Genomic DNA, 17,017 nt, shown 5'->3' with positions numbered 1-17,017 from the left:
GTCAGAGGGTCGGTACTGAGGGAGTGCTGCACTGTTGGAGGGTCAGTACTGAGGGAGTGCTGCACTGTCAGAGGGTCAGTACTGAGGGAGTGCTGCACTGCCAGAGGGTCAGTACTGAGGGAGAGCTGCATTGTCGGTGGGTCAGTACTGAGGGAATGCTGCACTGTCGGAGGTTCAATACTGAGTGAATGCAGTACTCTTGGAGTGTCAGTATTGAGGGAGCCCTGCACAGTCAGATGGCCAGTACTGGGGGAGTACTGCACTGTCGGACGTTCAGTACTGACGGAGTGCTGCACTGTCAGATGGTCAGTACTGAGGGAGTGCTGCACTGTCAGAGGGTCAGTATTGATGGAGTGCTGCACTGTCAGAGGGTCGGTACTGAGGGAGTGCTGCACTGTTGGAGGGTCAGTACTGAGATTGCGCTGCACTGTTGGAGGGTCAGTACTGAGGGAGTGCTGCACTGTCAGAGTGTCGGTACTGAGGGAGCGCTGCACTGTTGGAGGGTCAGTACTGAGGGAGTGCTGACCTGTCAGAGGGTCAGTACTGAGGGAGTGCTGCACTGTCAGAGGGTCAGTACTGAGGGAGAGCTGCACTGTCGAAGGTCAGTACTGAGGGAATGCAGCACTGTCGGAGGGTCACTACTGAGGGAGTGCTGCACTGTCGGAGGGTTAGTACTCAGCGAGAGCTGCACTGTTGGAGGGTCAGTACTGAGGGAATGCTGCACTGTTGGAGGGTCAGTACTGAGGGAGTGCTGCACTGTTGGACGTTCAGTACTGAGGGAGCCCTGCGCTGTCAGAGCGTCAGTTCTGCAGGAGTGCTGCACTGTCGGCGGGTCAGTACTGAGGGAGTGCTGCACTATTGGAGGGTCAGTACTGAGTGAGTGCTGCACTGTTGCAAGGTCAGTACTGAGGGAGTGCTGCACTGTCAGAGGGTCAGTACTGAATGAGTGCTGCACTGTCAGACGGTCGGTACTGAGGGAGCGCTGCACTGTTGGAGAGTCAGTACGGAGGGTGCGCTGCACTGTTGGAGGGTCCGTACTGAGGGAGTGCTGCACTGTCAGAGGGTCAGTACTGAGGGAGTGCTGCACTGCCAGAGGGTCAGTACTGAGGGAGAGCTGCATTGTCGGTGGGTCAGTACTGAGGGAATGCTGCACTGTCGGAGGTTCAATACTGAGTGAATGCAGTACTCTTGGAGTGTCAGTACTGAGGGAGCCCTGCACAGTCAGATGGCCAGTACTGGGGGAGTACTGCACTGTCGGACGTTCAGTACTGAGGGAGTGCTGCACTGTCAGATGGTCAGTACTGAGGGAGTGCTGCACTGTCAGAGGGTCAGTATTGATGGAGTGCTGCACTGTCAGAGGGTCGGTACCGAGGGAGTGCTGCACTGTTGGAGGGTCAGTACTGAGGGTGCGCTGCACTGTTGGAGGGTCAGTACTGAGGGAGTGCTGCACTGTCAGAGGGTCAGTACTGAGGGAGTGCTGCACTGCCAGAGGGTCAGTACTGAGGGAGAGCTGCATTGTCGGAGGGTCAGTACTGAGGGAATGCTGCACTGTCGGAGGTTCAATACTGAGTGAATGCAGTACTCTTGGAGGGTCAGTACTGAGGGAGCCCTGCACAGTCAGATGGCCAGTACTGGGGGAGTACTGCACTGTCGGACGTTCAGTACTGAGGGAGTGCTGCACTGTCAGACGCTAGGTACTGAGGGAGTGCTGCACTGTCGGTGGGTCAGTACTGAGGGAGTGCTGCACTATTGGAGGGTCAGTACTGAGTTAGTGCTACACTGTTGCAAGGTCAGTACTGAGGGAGTGCTGCACTGTCAGAGGGTCAGTACTGAGGGAGTGCTGCACTGTCAGAGTGTCGGTACTGAGGGAGCGCTGCACTGTTGGAGGGTCAGTACTGAGGGAGTGCTGCACTGTCAGAGGGTCAGTACTGAGGGAGTGCTGCACTGTCAGAGGGTCAGTACTGAGGGAGAGCTGCACTGTCGAAGGGTCAGTACTGAGGGAATGCAGCACTGTCGGAGGGTCACTACTGAGGGAGTGCTGCACTGTCGGAGGGTTAGTTCTCAGCGAGAGCTGCACTGTTGGAGGGTCAGTACTGAGGGAATGCTGCACTGTCGGAGGGTCAGTACTGAGGGAGTGCTGCACTGTCGGACGTTCAGTACTGAGGGAGCCCTGCACTGACAGAGCGTCAGTGCTGCAGGAGTGCTGCACTGTCGGCGGGTCAGTACTGAGGGAGTGCTGCACTATTGGAGGGTCAGTACTGAGTGAGTGCTGCACTGTTGCAAGGTCAGTACTGAGGGAGTGCTGCACTGTCAGAGGGTCAGTACTGAATGAGTGCTGCACTGTCAGAGGGTCGGTACTGAGGGAGCGCTGCACTGTTGGAGGGTCAGTACGGAGGGTGCGCTGCACTGTTGGAGGGTCAGTACTGAGGGAGTGCTGCACTGTCAGAGGGTCAGTACTGAGGGAGTGCTGCACTGCCAGAGGGTCAGTACTGAGGGAGAGCTGCATTGTCGGTGGGTCAGTACTGAGGGAATGCTGCACTGTCGGAGGTTCAATACTGAGTGAATGCAGTACTCTTGGAGTGTCAGTACTGAGGGAGCCCTGCACAGTCAGATGGCCAGTACTGGGGGAGTACTGCACTGTCGGACGTTCAGTACTGAGGGAGTGCTGCACTGTCAGATGGTCAGTACTGAGGGAGTGCTGCACTGTCAGAGGGTCAGTATTGATGGAGTGCTGCACTGTCAGAGGGTCGGTACTGAGGGAGTGCTGCACTGTTGGAGGGTCAGTACTGAGGGTGCGCTGCACTGTCGGAGGGTCAGTACTGAGGGAGTGCTGCACTGTCAGAGGGTCAGTACTGAGGGAGTGCTGCACTGCCAGAGGGTCAGTACTGAGGGAGAGCTGCATTGTCGGAGGGTCAGTACTGAGGGAATGCTGCACTGTCGGAGGTTCAATACTGAGTGAATGCAGTACTCTTGGAGGGTCAGTACTGAGGGAGCCCTGCACAGTCAGATGGCCAGTACTGGGGGAGTACTGCACTGTCGGATGTTCAGTACTGAGGGAGTGCTGCACTGTCAGACGCTAGGTACTGAGGGAGTGCTGCACTGTCGGTGGGTCAGTACTGAGGGAGTGCTGCACTATTGGAGGGTCAGTACTGAGTTAGTGCTACACTGTTGCAAGGTCAGTACTGAGGGAGTGCTGCACTGTCAGAGGGTCAGTATTGAGGGAGTGCTGCACTGTCAGAGGGTCAGTACTGAGGGAGAGCTGCATTGTCGGTGGGTCAGTACTGTGGGAATGCTGCACTGTCGGAGGTTCAATACTGAGTGAATGCAGTACTCTTGGAGTGTCAGTACTGAGGGAGCCCTGCACAGTCAGATGGCCAGTACTGGGGGAGTACTGCACTGTCGGACGTTCAGTACTGAGGGAGTGCTGCACTGTCAGATGGTCAGTACTGAGGGAGTGCTGCACTGTCAGAGGGTCAGTATTGATGGAGTGCTGCACTGTCAGAGGGTCGGTACCGAGGGAGTGCTGCACTGTTGGAGGGTCAGTACTGAGGGTGCGCTGCACTGTTGGAGGGTCAGTACTGAGGGAGTGCTGCACTGTCAGAGGGTCATTACTGAGGGAGTGCTGCACTGCCAGAGGGTCAGTACTGAGGGAGAGCTGCATTGTCGGAGGGTCAGTACTGAGGGAATGCTGCACTGTCGGAGGTTCAATACTGAGTGAATGCAGTACTCTTGGAGGATCAGTACTGAGGGAGCCCTGCACAGTCAGATGGCCAGTACTGGGGGAGTACTGCACTGTCGGACGTTCAGTACTGAGGGAGTGCTGCACTGTCAGACGCTAGGTACTGAGGGAGTGCTGCACTGTCGGTGGGTCAGTACTGAGGGAGTGCTGCACTATTGGAGGGTCAGTACTGAGTTAGTGCTACATTGTTGCAAGGTCAGTACTGAGGGAGTGCTGCACTGTCAGAGGGTCAGTACTGAGGGAGTGCTGCACTGTCAGAGTGTCGGTACTGAGGGAGCGCTGCACTGTTGGAGGGTCAGTACTGAGGGAGTGCTGCACTGTCAGAGGGTCAGTACTGAGGGAGTGCTGCACTGTCAGAGGGTCAGTACTGAGGGAGAGCTGCACTGTCGAAGGGTCAGTACTGAGGGAATGCAGCACTGTCGGAGGGTCACTACTGAGGGAGTGCTGCACTGTCGGAGGGTTAGTTCTCAGCGAGAGCTGCACTGTTGGAGGGTCAGTACTGAGGGAATGCTGCACTGTCGGAGGGTCAGTACTGAGGGAGTGCTGCACTGTCGGACGTTCAGTACTGAGGGAGCCCTGCACTGACAGAGCGTCAGTGCTGCAGGAGTGCTGCACTGTCGGCGGGTCAGTACTGAGGGAGTGCTGCACTATTGGAGGGTCAGTACTGAGTGAGTGCTGCACTGTTGCAAGGTCAGTACTGAGGGAGTGCTGCACTGTCAGAGGGTCAGTACTGAATGAGTGCTGCACTGTCAGAGGGTCGGTACTGAGGGAGCGCTGCACTGTTGGAGGGTCAGTACGGAGGGTGCGCTGCACTGTTGGACGGTCAGTACTGAGGGAGTGCTGCACTGTCAGAGGGTCAGTACTGAGGGAGTGCTGCACTGCCAGAGGGTCAGTACTGAGGGAGAGCTGCATTGTCGGAGGGTCAGTACTGAGGGAATGCTGCACTGTCGGAGGTTCAATACTGAGTGAATGCAGTACTCTTGGAGGGTCAGTACTGAGGGAGCCCTGCACAGTCAGATGGCCAGTACTGGGGGAGTACTGCACTGTCGGATGTTCAGTACTGAGGGAGTGCTGCACTGTCAGACGCTAGGTACTGAGGGAGTGCTGCACTGTCGGTGGGTCAGTACTGAGGGAGTGCTGCACTATTGGAGGGTCAGTACTGAGTTAGTGCTACACTGTTGCAAGGTCAGTACTGAGGGAGTGCTGCACTGTCAGAGGGTCAGTACTGAGGGAGTGCTGCACTGTCAGAGGGTCAGTACTGAGGGAGAGCTGCATTGTCGGTGGGTCAGTACTGAGGGAATGCTGCACTGTCGGAGGTTCAATACTGAGTGAATGCAGTACTCTTGGAGGGTCAGTACTGAGGGAGCCCTGCACAGTCAGATGGCCAGTACTGGGGGAGTACTGCACTGTCGAATGTTCAGTACTGAGGGAGTGCTGCACTGTCAGACGCTAGGTACTGAGGGAGTGCTGCACTGTCGGTGGGTCAGTACTGAGGGAGTGCTGCACTATTGGAGGGTCAGTACTGAGTTAGTGCTACACTGTTGCAAGGTCAGTACTGAGGGAGTGCTGCACTGTCAGAGGGTCAGTACTGAGGGAGGGCTGCACTGTCAGAGGGTCAGTACTGAGGGAGAGCTGCACTGTCGAAGGGTCAGTACTGAGGGAATGCAGCACTGTCGGAGGGTCACTACTGAGGGAGTGCTGCACTGTCGGAGGGTTAGTACTCAGCGGGAGCTGCACTGTTGGAGGGTCAGTACTGAGGGAATGCTGCACTGTCGGAGGGTCAGTACTGAGGGAGTGCTGCACTGTCGGACGTTCAGTACTGAGGGAGCCCTGCACTGTCAGAGCGTCAGTGCTGCAGGAGTGCTGCACTGTCGGCGGGTCAGTACTGAGGGAGTGCTGCACTATTGGAGGGTCAGTACTGAGTGAGTGCTGCACTGTTGCAAGGTCAGTACTGAGGGAGTGCTGCACTGTCAGAGGGTCAGTACTGAATGAGTGCTGCACTGTCAGAGGGTCAGTACTGAGGGAGTGCTGCACTGTCTGAGGGTCGGTACTGAGGGAGCGCTGCACTGTCAGAGGGTCAGTACTGAGGGAGCGCTGCACTTTTGGATGGTCAGTACTGTGGGAGTGCTGCACTGTCAGAGGGTCAGTACTGAGGGAGTGCTGCACTGTCAGAGGGTCAGTACTGAGGGAGAGCTGCACTGTCGGAGGGTCAGTACTGAGGGAATGCTGCACTGTTGGAGGGTCAGTACTGAGGGAGTGCTGCACTGTCGGAGGGTCAGTACTGAGGGAGAGCTGCACTGTTGGAGGGTCAGTACTGCGGGAATGCTGCACTGTCGGATGGTCAGTACTGAGGGAGTGCTGCACTGTCGGAGGGTCAGTACTGAGGGAGCCCTGCCCTGTTGGAGGATCAGTACTGAGGGAGAGCTGCACTGTCGGAGGGTCAGTACTGAGGGAATGCTGCACTGTCGGAGGGTCAGTACTGAGGGAGAGCTGCAGTGTTGGACGGACTGTACTGAGGGAATGCTGCACTGTCGGAGGGTCAGTACTGAGGGATTGCTGCACTGTCGGAGGGTCAGTACTGAGGGAGCGCTGCACTGTCGGAGGGTCAGTACTGAGGGAGCCCTGCCCTGTCGGAGGATCAGTACTGAGGGAGTGCTGCACTGTCAGAGGGTCAGTACTGAGGGAATGCTGCTCTGTCGGAGGGTCGATACTGAGGGAGTGCTGCACTGTCGGAGGATCAGTACTGAGGGAGCCCTGCACTGTCAGTGGGCCAGTACTGAGTGAGTGCTGCACTGTCAGAGGGTCAGTACTGAGGGAGTGCTGCACTGTTGGAAGGTCAGTACTGAGGGAGCCAGGCACTGTCAGAGGGTCAGTGCTGAGGGAGTGTTGCACTGTCAGAGGGTCAGGACTGAGGGAGTGCTGCACTGTCGGAGGCTCAGTACTGAGTGAATGCTGCACTGTTGGAGGGTCCGTACTGAGGGAGCCCTGCACAGTCAGAGGGTCAGTGCTGCGGGAGTGCTGCACTGTCAGAGGGTCAGTGCTGCGGGAGTGCTGCACTGTCGGAGGGTCAGTACTGAGTGAGTGTTGCACTGTTGCAGGGTCAGTACTGAGGGAGTGCTGCACTGTTAGAGGGTCAGTACTGAGGGAGCGCTGCACTGTCAGAGGGTCAGTACTGAGGGAGTGCTGCACTGTCAGAGGGTCAGTACTGAGGGAGTGCTGCACTGTCAGAGGGTCAGTACTGAGGGAGAGCTGCACTGTCGGAGGGTCGGTACTGAGGGAGTGCTGCACTGTCGGAGGGTCAGTACTGAGGGACTGCTGCACTGTAAGAGTGTCAGTACTGAGGGAGCGCTGCACTGTCGGAGGGTCAGTACTGAGGGAGTGCTGCACTGTCGGAGTGTCAGTGCTGAGGGAGCGCTGCACTATCAAGTGACTGTTTCAAGGCCACTATTTGCAAGGGGAGCAGTGGGGAGTTTTTCCCAGTGTCCTGGGGCGAATATTTATGCCACAGACCGCATCACCAAGCAATGCTAGCGTGCGGGGAAATAGAGAGGAGGTAACGGTGTAATGGTGCTGATTGTTGACCAGTAATCCAGAGGCCCAGGCTAATGTTCTGGGGACACAGGTTCAAATCCCACCACAGTAGCTGGTGGAATTTAACACAATTAATAAAACAGGAATTGAAATCTAGTCTCAGTAACGGTGACCATGAAACTATCATCGATTGTTGTAAAAACCCATTTATTTCACTAAGACCTTTCGGGAAGGAACTCTGCCATCCTTACCTGCTCTGGGCTACATGTGACTCCAGACCCACAGCAATGTGCTTGATTCTTAACTGCCCCTCTGAAATGGTTGAGCAAGCCACTCAGTTCAAGGGCAATTAGGGATGGGCAATGAACACTGGCCCTGCCAGTGACGTCCACATCCCATGAAAGAATGAGAAATTTGCCAGTTGACATTTGTGGGATCCTGCTGTGCACTGTATAAGTGCTGAATTTGGAACTTTGTAAGGGCAGGAACGTCACTGTACAAATTCAAGTTCTTATTCTCTCTAGCTTATCTGTAGTTAAAATTGCCAATTTAAATCAAATGTGTTTTAATCAGACACCAGTCTCACATCAATCTCATTGACACCTTAAATTAGCTCGATGTGTTCATTGTGCAGTCAGTAACACCCAGTGTGTTTTAATCTATCCCATTTGCTAATACATTCAAGACTTTATCTGTTACAGTTTGCCTTCCAATTTCTGCATGTATGTTAATCCATATTTACTGTTTACTGGACGCTTTGCTCTGTATCTAACCCCGTGCTGTACCTGCCCTGGGAGTGTTTGACGGGGACAGTGTAGAGGGAGCTTTACTCTGTATCTAACGCTGTGCTGTACCTGTCCTGGGAGTGTTTGATGGGGACAGTGTAGAGGGAGCTTTACTCTGTATCTAACCCTGTGCTGTACCTGTCCTGGGAGAGTTTGATGGGGACAGTGTCGAGGGAGCTTTACTCTGTATCTAACCCTGTGCTGTACCTGTCCTGAGAGTGTTTGATGGAGACAGTGTAGAGGGAGCTTTACTCTGTATCTAACCCCGTGCTGTACCTGTCCTGGGAGTGTTTGATGGGGACAGTGTAGAGGGAACTTTATTCTGTATCTAACCCTGTGCTGTAGCTGTCCTGGGAGTGTTTGATGGGGACGGTGTAGAGGGAACTTTATTCTGTATCTAACCCTGTGCTGTACCTGTCCTGGGAGTGTTTGATGGGGACAGTGTAGAGGGAGCTTTACTCTGTATCTAACCCTCTGCTGTCCCTGCCCTGGGAGTGTCTGATGGCAACAGTGTAGAGGGAGCTTTATTCAGTATCTAACCCTGTGCTGTACCTGTCCTGGGAGTGTTTGATGGGGACGGTGTAGAGGGAACTTTATTCTGTATCTAACCCTGTGCTGTACCTGTCCTGGGAGTGTTTGATGGGGACGGTGTAGAGAGAACTTTATTCTGTATCTAACCCTGTGCTGTACCTGTCCTGGGAGTGTTTGATGGGGACAGTGTAGAGGGAGCTTTACTCTGTATCTAACCCCGTGTTGTATTTTAATGAGAATGGAATTTGACATTAAACTATTAAACTACTTCTCTAAGCGTGTTCATTTATAATAGAACAATTTCTTTAATATTCATGGAAGTCCAATTGATCGATGTGCTATTTTCGCTGAAATACTATTTTGACACTCGCTGCCTGGCTTGTTATTCATGTAAAGATTAATCTATCTTTTCAACATTGTGGAAAGAATTTGCTGCCACTGATATTAGACCTTGGGGAGGGTGTGGAGGAGATTCACTTGAATGGCCCCAGGGCTGAGGGACTTCAGTTCATGTGGAGGGACTGGAGAAGCTGGGCTTGTTCTCCTTAGAGCAGAGAAGGGTAAGAGGGAGATAGAATCAAGGCGTTCAAAATCATGAGGGGTTTGGATAGGGTCAATGAGGAGAAACTGTTTCCAGTGACAGGAGGGTCGGTAACCAGAGGGACTCAGATTGAAGAGAATCGGGAAAAGACCCAGAGGGTGAGATGAGGGGAATTTTATTTTGACACAGCGAGTTGTTGTGATCTGGAAGGCACTGCCTGAAAGGGCGGTGGAAGCAGATTCAATAGGAACTTTCAAAAGGAGGGAATTGGAGAAATACCTGAAGGGGGAAAATTTTGCAGGGCTGTGGGGGAAAGAGCCGGGGGCAGAGTGGGGACTAATTGGATAGATCTTTCAAAGATCCAGCACAGGCATGATGGCCGAATGGCCTCCTTCTGTCCTCTGCCATTATCTGGCATCTGGCGAAATGTTTAATTCCACCCGATGCTGCTTCTGGACAGGGCATTGAAAAATAGTGGGCCTGTGGGCCTATCAACAGCTTAACGCTTGTTGACCATTATTTTATTCCTTTCACCGCCTGGTCTTATCTCACTGTACTGGGCAGCTGGGTTTTCAGATGGGGCCTAATATTATTGAGTAGAGCGTAGACTTCCCTGGAGCGTTTGCAGAGGGTCAGCCTTCACTCTGTACACGGAGGATGTGCTTTGGGGTTGTTATCTTCCCAGTATCAGATCAGTCAAGAGGAGATACAGTCCTGGGTTAGAATCCCTGGGTGCACTTCAAGTGATATCGCCCAACTGGGGTTCCCCACCCTCCACGTCCGGCCTGGAGCTCTCGAGACTTGGACATTAATCCCTCGGAGTAAATCGATGAAAGGAAATTGGGTCTTTTTCTCTCTCCATCTTGTTGCCCGCAAGCACTTTTGAACCATTGCGATGGACATGAAGGGTGCATGGCCCAGAGTCACCTGTCGTCCAATTGGTGAGCGGAGATTGTGTGCTCTTCCCCCATTGGCTGGTGGGGAGGGGTGGGTGGGGCGAGGATGAGCTGCTTGTGGGGGGGTGGAAGGGTCGATGGGCGGGAATGTGGGAAGGGTTGGGTGCAGGGAGGGTCAAGGTGGGGGACCATGTGATCAGGCCTCCAGGGATTATCTCCATACCTAGATTGGACAACTCTATTGGCCCAGCATATGGTTTAGAGGGTAGGTTTGGACTTGCCCCGGCACATTGGTCTCCCTACAGCGACACTTGGCGGCCCTCCCAACACCGTGCTGAAGGTTGCTAATCCCATACGAAGGACACAGAAGGGTTTCCCTTAGTTCCCTGGCTCAGTTCCCTGACTTCTCAAACCACTATAGCCCATGAGGTATCGGTACACCCACAGCGCTGTTAGGGAGGGAGCTTCAGGATTTTGACTCAGCGATAGTGAAGGAATGGCCGATATATTTCCAAGTCGGAATGGTGAGTGACTTGGAGGAGAACTTCCAGGTGGTGGTCTTCCCATCTACCTGCTGCCCTTGTCCTTCTAGATGGTAGCGGTTGTGGGTTTGGAAGGCGCTGTCGAAGGAGCCTTGGTGAGTTGCTGCTGTGCATCTTGTAGATGGTACACACACTGCTGCTACTGTGTGTCGGTGATGGAGGGAGTGAATGTTTGTGGATGGGGTGCCAATCAAGTGGGGCTGCTTTGTCCTGGATGGTGTTGAGCTTCTTGAGTGTTGTGGGAGCTGCACTCATCCAGGGCAAGTGGGGAGTATTCCATCACACTCCTGACTTGTGCCTTGTAGATGGTGGACAGGCTTTGGGGAGTCAGGAAGTGAGTGACTCTCCACAGGATTCCCAGCCTCTGACCTGCTCTTGTAGCCACAGTATTTATATGGCTAGTCCAATTCAGTTTCTGGTCATTGGTAACCACCAGGATGTTGATGGTGGGGGATTCAGCGATGGTAATGCCATTGAACACCAAGCGATGATTGTTTCCAGTCATTTTGGGGGCCATTGGACATAATTGAAAACTGACTTTGTGCGTCTATCCTGTACAGGGATGAGCAGCCAGCAACAGTCTGGGAAGACGTTCAAGATTACCAGTGTGGTGACGTTTACTGTGGAGAAGAAGGATAATGGTGCCATTGTCACCTGTGAAGCAGACCTACCCTCAGTCAAAGGCAAGAAGCAGCGAATGGAGTTCCCTTTAAGTGTACGATGTAAGTAAGCGATGGTGTGTATTTCTGCATCGCCCGTAACAACCTCAGGACATAACAAAGAGCTTTGCTGTGCCTGAGGTGCTTGCCAAAGTACGCTCACTGTCGTAAGGTATGAAAAGTGGACAACTGGCACAGCAAGATCCCATAAAATGCTATCTGATAATAAGCCAGGTCCTTTAATTTTGTACAATGTTCAGGGATAAATATTGGCTCCAGGACATTGGGGTGAACTCTCCCTTGCCCTTCTTCCACATAGCGCCATGGAATCATTTGCAGATGAGGCCACACTTCCATCAGTGCAGCACTCCCTCAGTACTGAGCCTCCGACAGTGCAGTACTCACTCAGCACTGCCCTCCAACAGTACAGCACCCCCTCAGTACTGACCCTCTGACAGTGCAGCACTCCCTCAGTACTGACCCTCCGACAGTGCAGCGCTCCCTCAGTACTGACCCTCCGACAGTGCAGCACTCCCTCTGTACTGACCCTCCGACAGTGCAGCACTCCCTCAGTACTGACCCTCCGACAGTGCAGCACTCCCTCAGTACTGACCCTCCGACAGTGCAGCACTCCCTCAGTACTGACCTTCCGACAGTGCAGCACTCCCTCAGTACTGACCCTCTGACAATGCAGCACTCCCTCAGAACAACATCCAGGCAACTTATGGCAGTTTAAGAGCATTTATCAGACAAAGATTTGACACTGACCCATGTGAGACATTTCGACAGCTGACCGAAAACCAGGTTAAAGAGGGTGAGAGTCTTTAAAGAGGAGCGAGGGAGATAGAGAGAGGATGGAGAGGTTTAGGGAGGGAATTTCAGAGCTTAAGGCCCCCAGGCAGCTGAAGGCACGGCCGCCAATGGTGGTGATGGGAGGCAGGGGATGCTCAAGAGGCCGGAATTGGAGGAGCACAGAGATCTCGGAGGGTTGTAGGGGCTGGAGAAGGTTACAGAGATAGGGAGGGTTGTAGGGACTGGAGGAGGTTACAGAGATAGGGAGGTTGTAGGGACTGGAGGAGGTTACTGAGATGGGGGGATTGTAGGGGCTGGAGGAGGTTACAAAAGCAGGAAGGGTTGTAGGAGCTGGAGGAGGTTACAGAGATAGGGAGGGTTGTAGGGGCTGTAGGAGGTTACAGAGATAGGGAGGGTTGTAGGGATCGGAGGAGGTTACAGGGATAGGGAGGGTTGTAGCGGCTGGAGAAGGTTACAGAGATAGGGAGGGTTGTAGGGACTGGAGGAGGTTACAGAGATAGGGAGGGTTGTCGGGGCTGGAGGAGGTTACAGAGATAGGGAGAGTTGTAGGGGCTGGAGGAGGTTACAGAGATAGGGAGGGTTGTAGGGGCTGGAGGAGGTTACAGAGATAGGGCGGGTTGTAGGGGCTGGAGGAGGTTATAGAGATAGGGAGGGTTGTAGGGGCTGGAGGAGGTTACAGAGATAGGGCGGGTTGTAGGGGTTGGAGGAGGTTACAGAGATAGGGAGGGATGTAGGGGCTGGAGGAGGTTACAGAGATAGGGAGGATTGTAGGGGCTGGAGGAGGTTACAGAGATAGGGCGGGTTGTAGGGGCTGGAGGAGGTTACAGAGATAGGGAGGGTTGTAGGGGCTGGTGGAGGTTACAGAGACAGGAAGGGGTATAGGGGCTGGAGCAGGTTATAGAGATAGGGATGGAGGATGATGAGGGATTTGGAAACCAGGATTGAAATTTTTAAATGGAGGTGTTGCTGGAATGGGAGCCAGTGTAGGTCAGCGAGCGATAATGGGGCTATGAGTAACCAAGACTGGGGCCATGGGCGATCGGGACCTGTTTTTAATCAGGACACAGTGAGTTTGGAATGAGCTGGAGTTTACGGGGGTTGGATGATCAGAAATGTTTCTGAAGGACTTTGACAGACTGGGGAATTTCCACTGTGCAAACGCAGCCAATCGCAAGACAATGTGATTTCTGTACCTAAAGTGCAGTCCTCAGTTCGTTGATGCTCTCACCCACTTCAAACCTGATTGATCTCAATGATACATGTCAGCCTGATGAGGAGAGTAAATGGCCATTTATCTGGCCAAGCAGCTTCACACGCCAGTCTCTCACTCGAAATTATTTACACTCCTTCCTGGCCTGGTGAAAATTTGATTGCTTTTAAAGTTGAGAGTAGATTTGTCTGTGTGATAAATCTCCTGTAAGGTGATTTGAGCTGATTCAGAGAAAACCTCAGGCTAACTAACTCCCTGTGGAGGTAATAGTTCTGGTGAACTGCACTCAACTTGTCTTCTCTCTGGCTAAAGTTCCAGCATTAAAGAACTCAGGGACAGAGAAACCCCAATTTATAAAATAACATCTCTCTCTCTCTCTCTCTCTCCATCTCCCATCGCTCACTGTGTGTGACTCTCTCCATTTCCTATCGCTCACTGTGTCTCTCTCTCTCTCCCTCCATCTCCCATCGCTCACTGTGTGTGACTCTCTCTCCATTTCCTATCGCTCACTGTGTCTCTCTCTCTCTCCCTCCATCTCCCATCGCTCACTGTGTCTCTCTCTCTCTCTCTCTCTCCATCTCCCATCTCTCTCTGTCTCTCTCTCTCTCTCCCTCTCCCTCCATCTACCATTGCTCACTGTGTGTCTCTCTCTCCCTCTCTCTTTCCATCTCCCACCGCTCACTGTGTCTCTCTCTCTCTCCCTCCATCTCCCATCGCTCACTGTGTCTCTCTCCCTCCATCTCCCATCGCTCACTGTGTCTCTCTCTCTCTCCATCTCCCATCATTCACTGTGTGTCTCTCTCTCTCTCCCTCCATCTCCCATCGCTCACTGTATATCTCTCTCTCTCCCTCCATCTCCCATCGCTCACTGTATCTCTCTCTCCCTCCATCTACCATCGTCCACTGTGTCTCTCTCTCTCTCCCTCCATCTCCCACTGCTCACTGTGTGTGTCTCTCTCTCTCTCCCTCCATCTCCCATCTCTCTCTGTCTCTCTCTCTCCCTCTCCCTCCCTCCATCACCCATCACTCACTGTGTGTCTCTCTCTCTCCCTCCATCTCTCATCGCTTAAAGTGTGTCTCTCTTTCTCTCTCCACCTCCAATCGCTCACTGTCTCTTTCTTTCTCTCTCTCTCCTCCATCACTCCGTGTGTGTGCCTCTCTTTACCTCCATCTCCTATCGTGCACTGTGTATCTCTCCCATCGCTCCTTGTGTGTCTCTCTCTCTCCCTCCATGTCCCACTGCTCCCTGTGTCTCGCTCACTCTTCCTCCATCACCCATCACTTAGTGTCTCTCTCTCTCCACCCTCCATCCCTCTTTCTCGCTCTCTCTCTCCCTCCATCTCCAATCCTCTGTGTCTCCAATCGCGCCATCTTCAATCCCTCACTCTCTCTCCCCCCATCCCCAATCCTTCCCTGTCGCTCTCTCTCCCCCTCCAATCCCTCACTCTTTCCCTCTATCTCTAACCCCTCCCTGTCTCTCTCCCTCCATCTTCCATTCCTCACCCTCTCTCTCTCCCTCCATCTCTAATCCCTTACTCTCTCCCACTCCAATTCCAGCCCCTCCCTCCCCCTCCCTCCCTCTATCTCAACTCCCTCACTCTCTCTCCCTCTGTCTCCAATCCCTCACTCTCTCTCTCCCCCGCCTCCTTCCCTCCACCTCCAATCCCTCACTCTCTCTCCCTCCGTCTCCAATCCCTCACTCTCTCTCTCCCTGCCTCCTTCCCTCCACCTCCAATCCCTCACTCTCTCTCCCTCCGTCTCCAATCCCTCCACCTCCAATCCCTCACTCTCTCTCCCTCTGTCTCCAATCCCTCACTCTCTCTCCCCCACCTCCTTCCCTCCACCTCCAATCCCTCACTCTCTCTCCCTCCACTTCCAATCCCTCACTCTCTCTTCCCCCGCCTTCCCTCCACCTCCAATCCCTCACTCTCTCTCCCTCCGTCTCCAATCCCTCACTCTCTCTCTCCCCCACCTCCTTCCCTCCACCTCCGATCCCTCACTTTCTCTCCCTCCATCTCCAACCACTTGGTGCCCCGTAAATCTCTCACTCTCAGCCTTGAATGGACTCAACCTTGGAGCACCCACAGCTCACTGGGGGTGGGGGGGAAAGAATTCCAAAGACTCCGAGTGAAGAAATTTCCCCTCATCTCAGTCCAAAATGGATGACCCCTTATCCCGGGACTATGACCCCCAAGTTCTAGACTCTACAGCCGGGGGTGGGGGGAGGGGGGTGTGGGGGGGTGGGGGTGGGGGGGGTTGTGCAAACAGCCTCTCAGCCTTGACCCTGTCAAACCTTCTCAAGCATTTTATTAGTTTCATTGAGTTTTCTTGGGCGATTGACTCTTGATCATTGACTGGAATTCCCCAACTGAACATGGACGTCTCATAAGTGCCTCCTACTTGCAAATTGGTACTTGGGATCAACAGCCTGCTGCAATATAATGGAGCACTCTTCCATCCCAGCCCCGATACAATCATTATTCCCACACCCCCAACCATGGGGATTCACCTTTGGAAAAATGCAACAAGAAAGAACATTCTTCAAGCGAATTAATGGCTTGGGAATGATGTTCGGACACAAATGGTGCTTCTTTTGTTCCCCCCCCCCCCCCCCCAAAAGACTATGCGTTCTGTTGCAGCTTTTTCAATCTTTCTTCGCTTCAAGTCTTGCAGGAGTCAAAATTTATTTCTTTATTAGTCGTTCATGGGATGTGGGCATCGCTGGCTAAGTCAACATATATTGCGCATCCCTAAGCGCCCTTGTTCAGAGGGGCATTTAACAGTCAACCACATTGCTGTGGGTCTGGAGTCACTTGTAGGCAGATTTCCTTCCCTAAAGGACATTAGAGAAGCGGATGACCAGCATCAGACTTGAATTCGATAAAAGAAAATCTGGAATTAAAAATTTCACTATCTGCCGTGGTGGGATTCAAACCCAGATCCCAAGTACAATTACCCTGGGTCCCTGGAATACTAGTCCAGCAAGAATACCACGACGTCTCCCCTATCTAATCATTGGCAAGTTTGTGCAGTACTGTGGGTGATACAGGGGCTGGGGCAGTGTGGGTTGCAGCTGAAGATAATGTTTGCAGATAAGCTTCATGTCTCGCTTCCGTCGCAAAATCAGCCCCCCCACCCTCCCCTCCCACCCCTGCCCACCCCCACCCCATCGTGGTTCCACTCAGGAAAGCTTAAATGAAAGTTTCCCTGATCCTTCTTCTCATTCTCTCTATGCAAGATTTTAAATCGCTTGTTCCCCAGCCTGAGGAAATTAGTCTTCCTTCACCTCACTATATTCTTATAATTTAGGAATAAATTCCATTGAACCCCCTTAGCCTGTTCCGCAATAGTCCCAGTACCTCGAGTCTCTTCTCAAGAATGTCTTTGCCCTTCACTGGCAGATCAGTGTTTCCAACTCCTATCAGGGTGGTGGTGGTGGTGGTTGGGGGGGAGGGTGGCAGAGTGGGATTCAGGGTAGAGGTTGGAGGGCGGGGTGACTGACATTGGAGAGTAGGGGTGAGTGAGATAACGGATAACGGAGATTGTCTCTTGGGTGGTGATGATGGGGCTGAGGCATTGTTGAGATCTGATAACTTACTCCTGTGTTTTCTGACCTTCTGAGCCATGCTTAGTTTTGTTAGCAGCACTTTGATAGCAAAACAAATGATAAAGAACCCATTGGAAGTATCTTCAGGGCAACTCGCTCTGCAAACCACTCGCAGTTACCGGTGGCAGAGTGTTCAGCAAAGGTTAGGGAGTCAAACCTTGCT

The 17,017-nt window shown here is 53.1% G+C and overlaps 1 protein-coding gene across 3 annotated transcripts in view; it reads left to right on the top strand.

Annotated features, from left to right (window-relative positions):
* cadm4 (cell adhesion molecule 4) overlaps window positions 1-17,017 on the top strand; it is a 366,170-nt gene that overhangs the window by 306,482 nt on the left and 42,671 nt on the right. For 2 of the 3 annotated variants that reach the window (XM_041176799.1, XM_041176800.1), the window contains exon 5: window positions 11,126-11,287. The exons of the other annotated variant lie outside the window; for it this stretch is intronic. In XM_041176799.1, the coding sequence (XP_041032733.1) occupies window positions 11,126-11,287 (162 nt within the window). The remainder of the gene's footprint in view (window positions 1-11,125; window positions 11,288-17,017) is intronic. 3 annotated transcript variants of the gene reach the window in all.

The sequence above is a fragment of the Carcharodon carcharias genome, chromosome 29, assembly GCF_017639515.1.
Source record: "Carcharodon carcharias isolate sCarCar2 chromosome 29, sCarCar2.pri, whole genome shotgun sequence".
In the NCBI taxonomy this organism is placed as follows: Eukaryota; Metazoa; Chordata; class Chondrichthyes; order Lamniformes; family Lamnidae; genus Carcharodon; species Carcharodon carcharias.
Note: the sequence above shows the minus strand (reverse complement) of the source record. Positions and strands in the feature narration are given on the sequence as shown.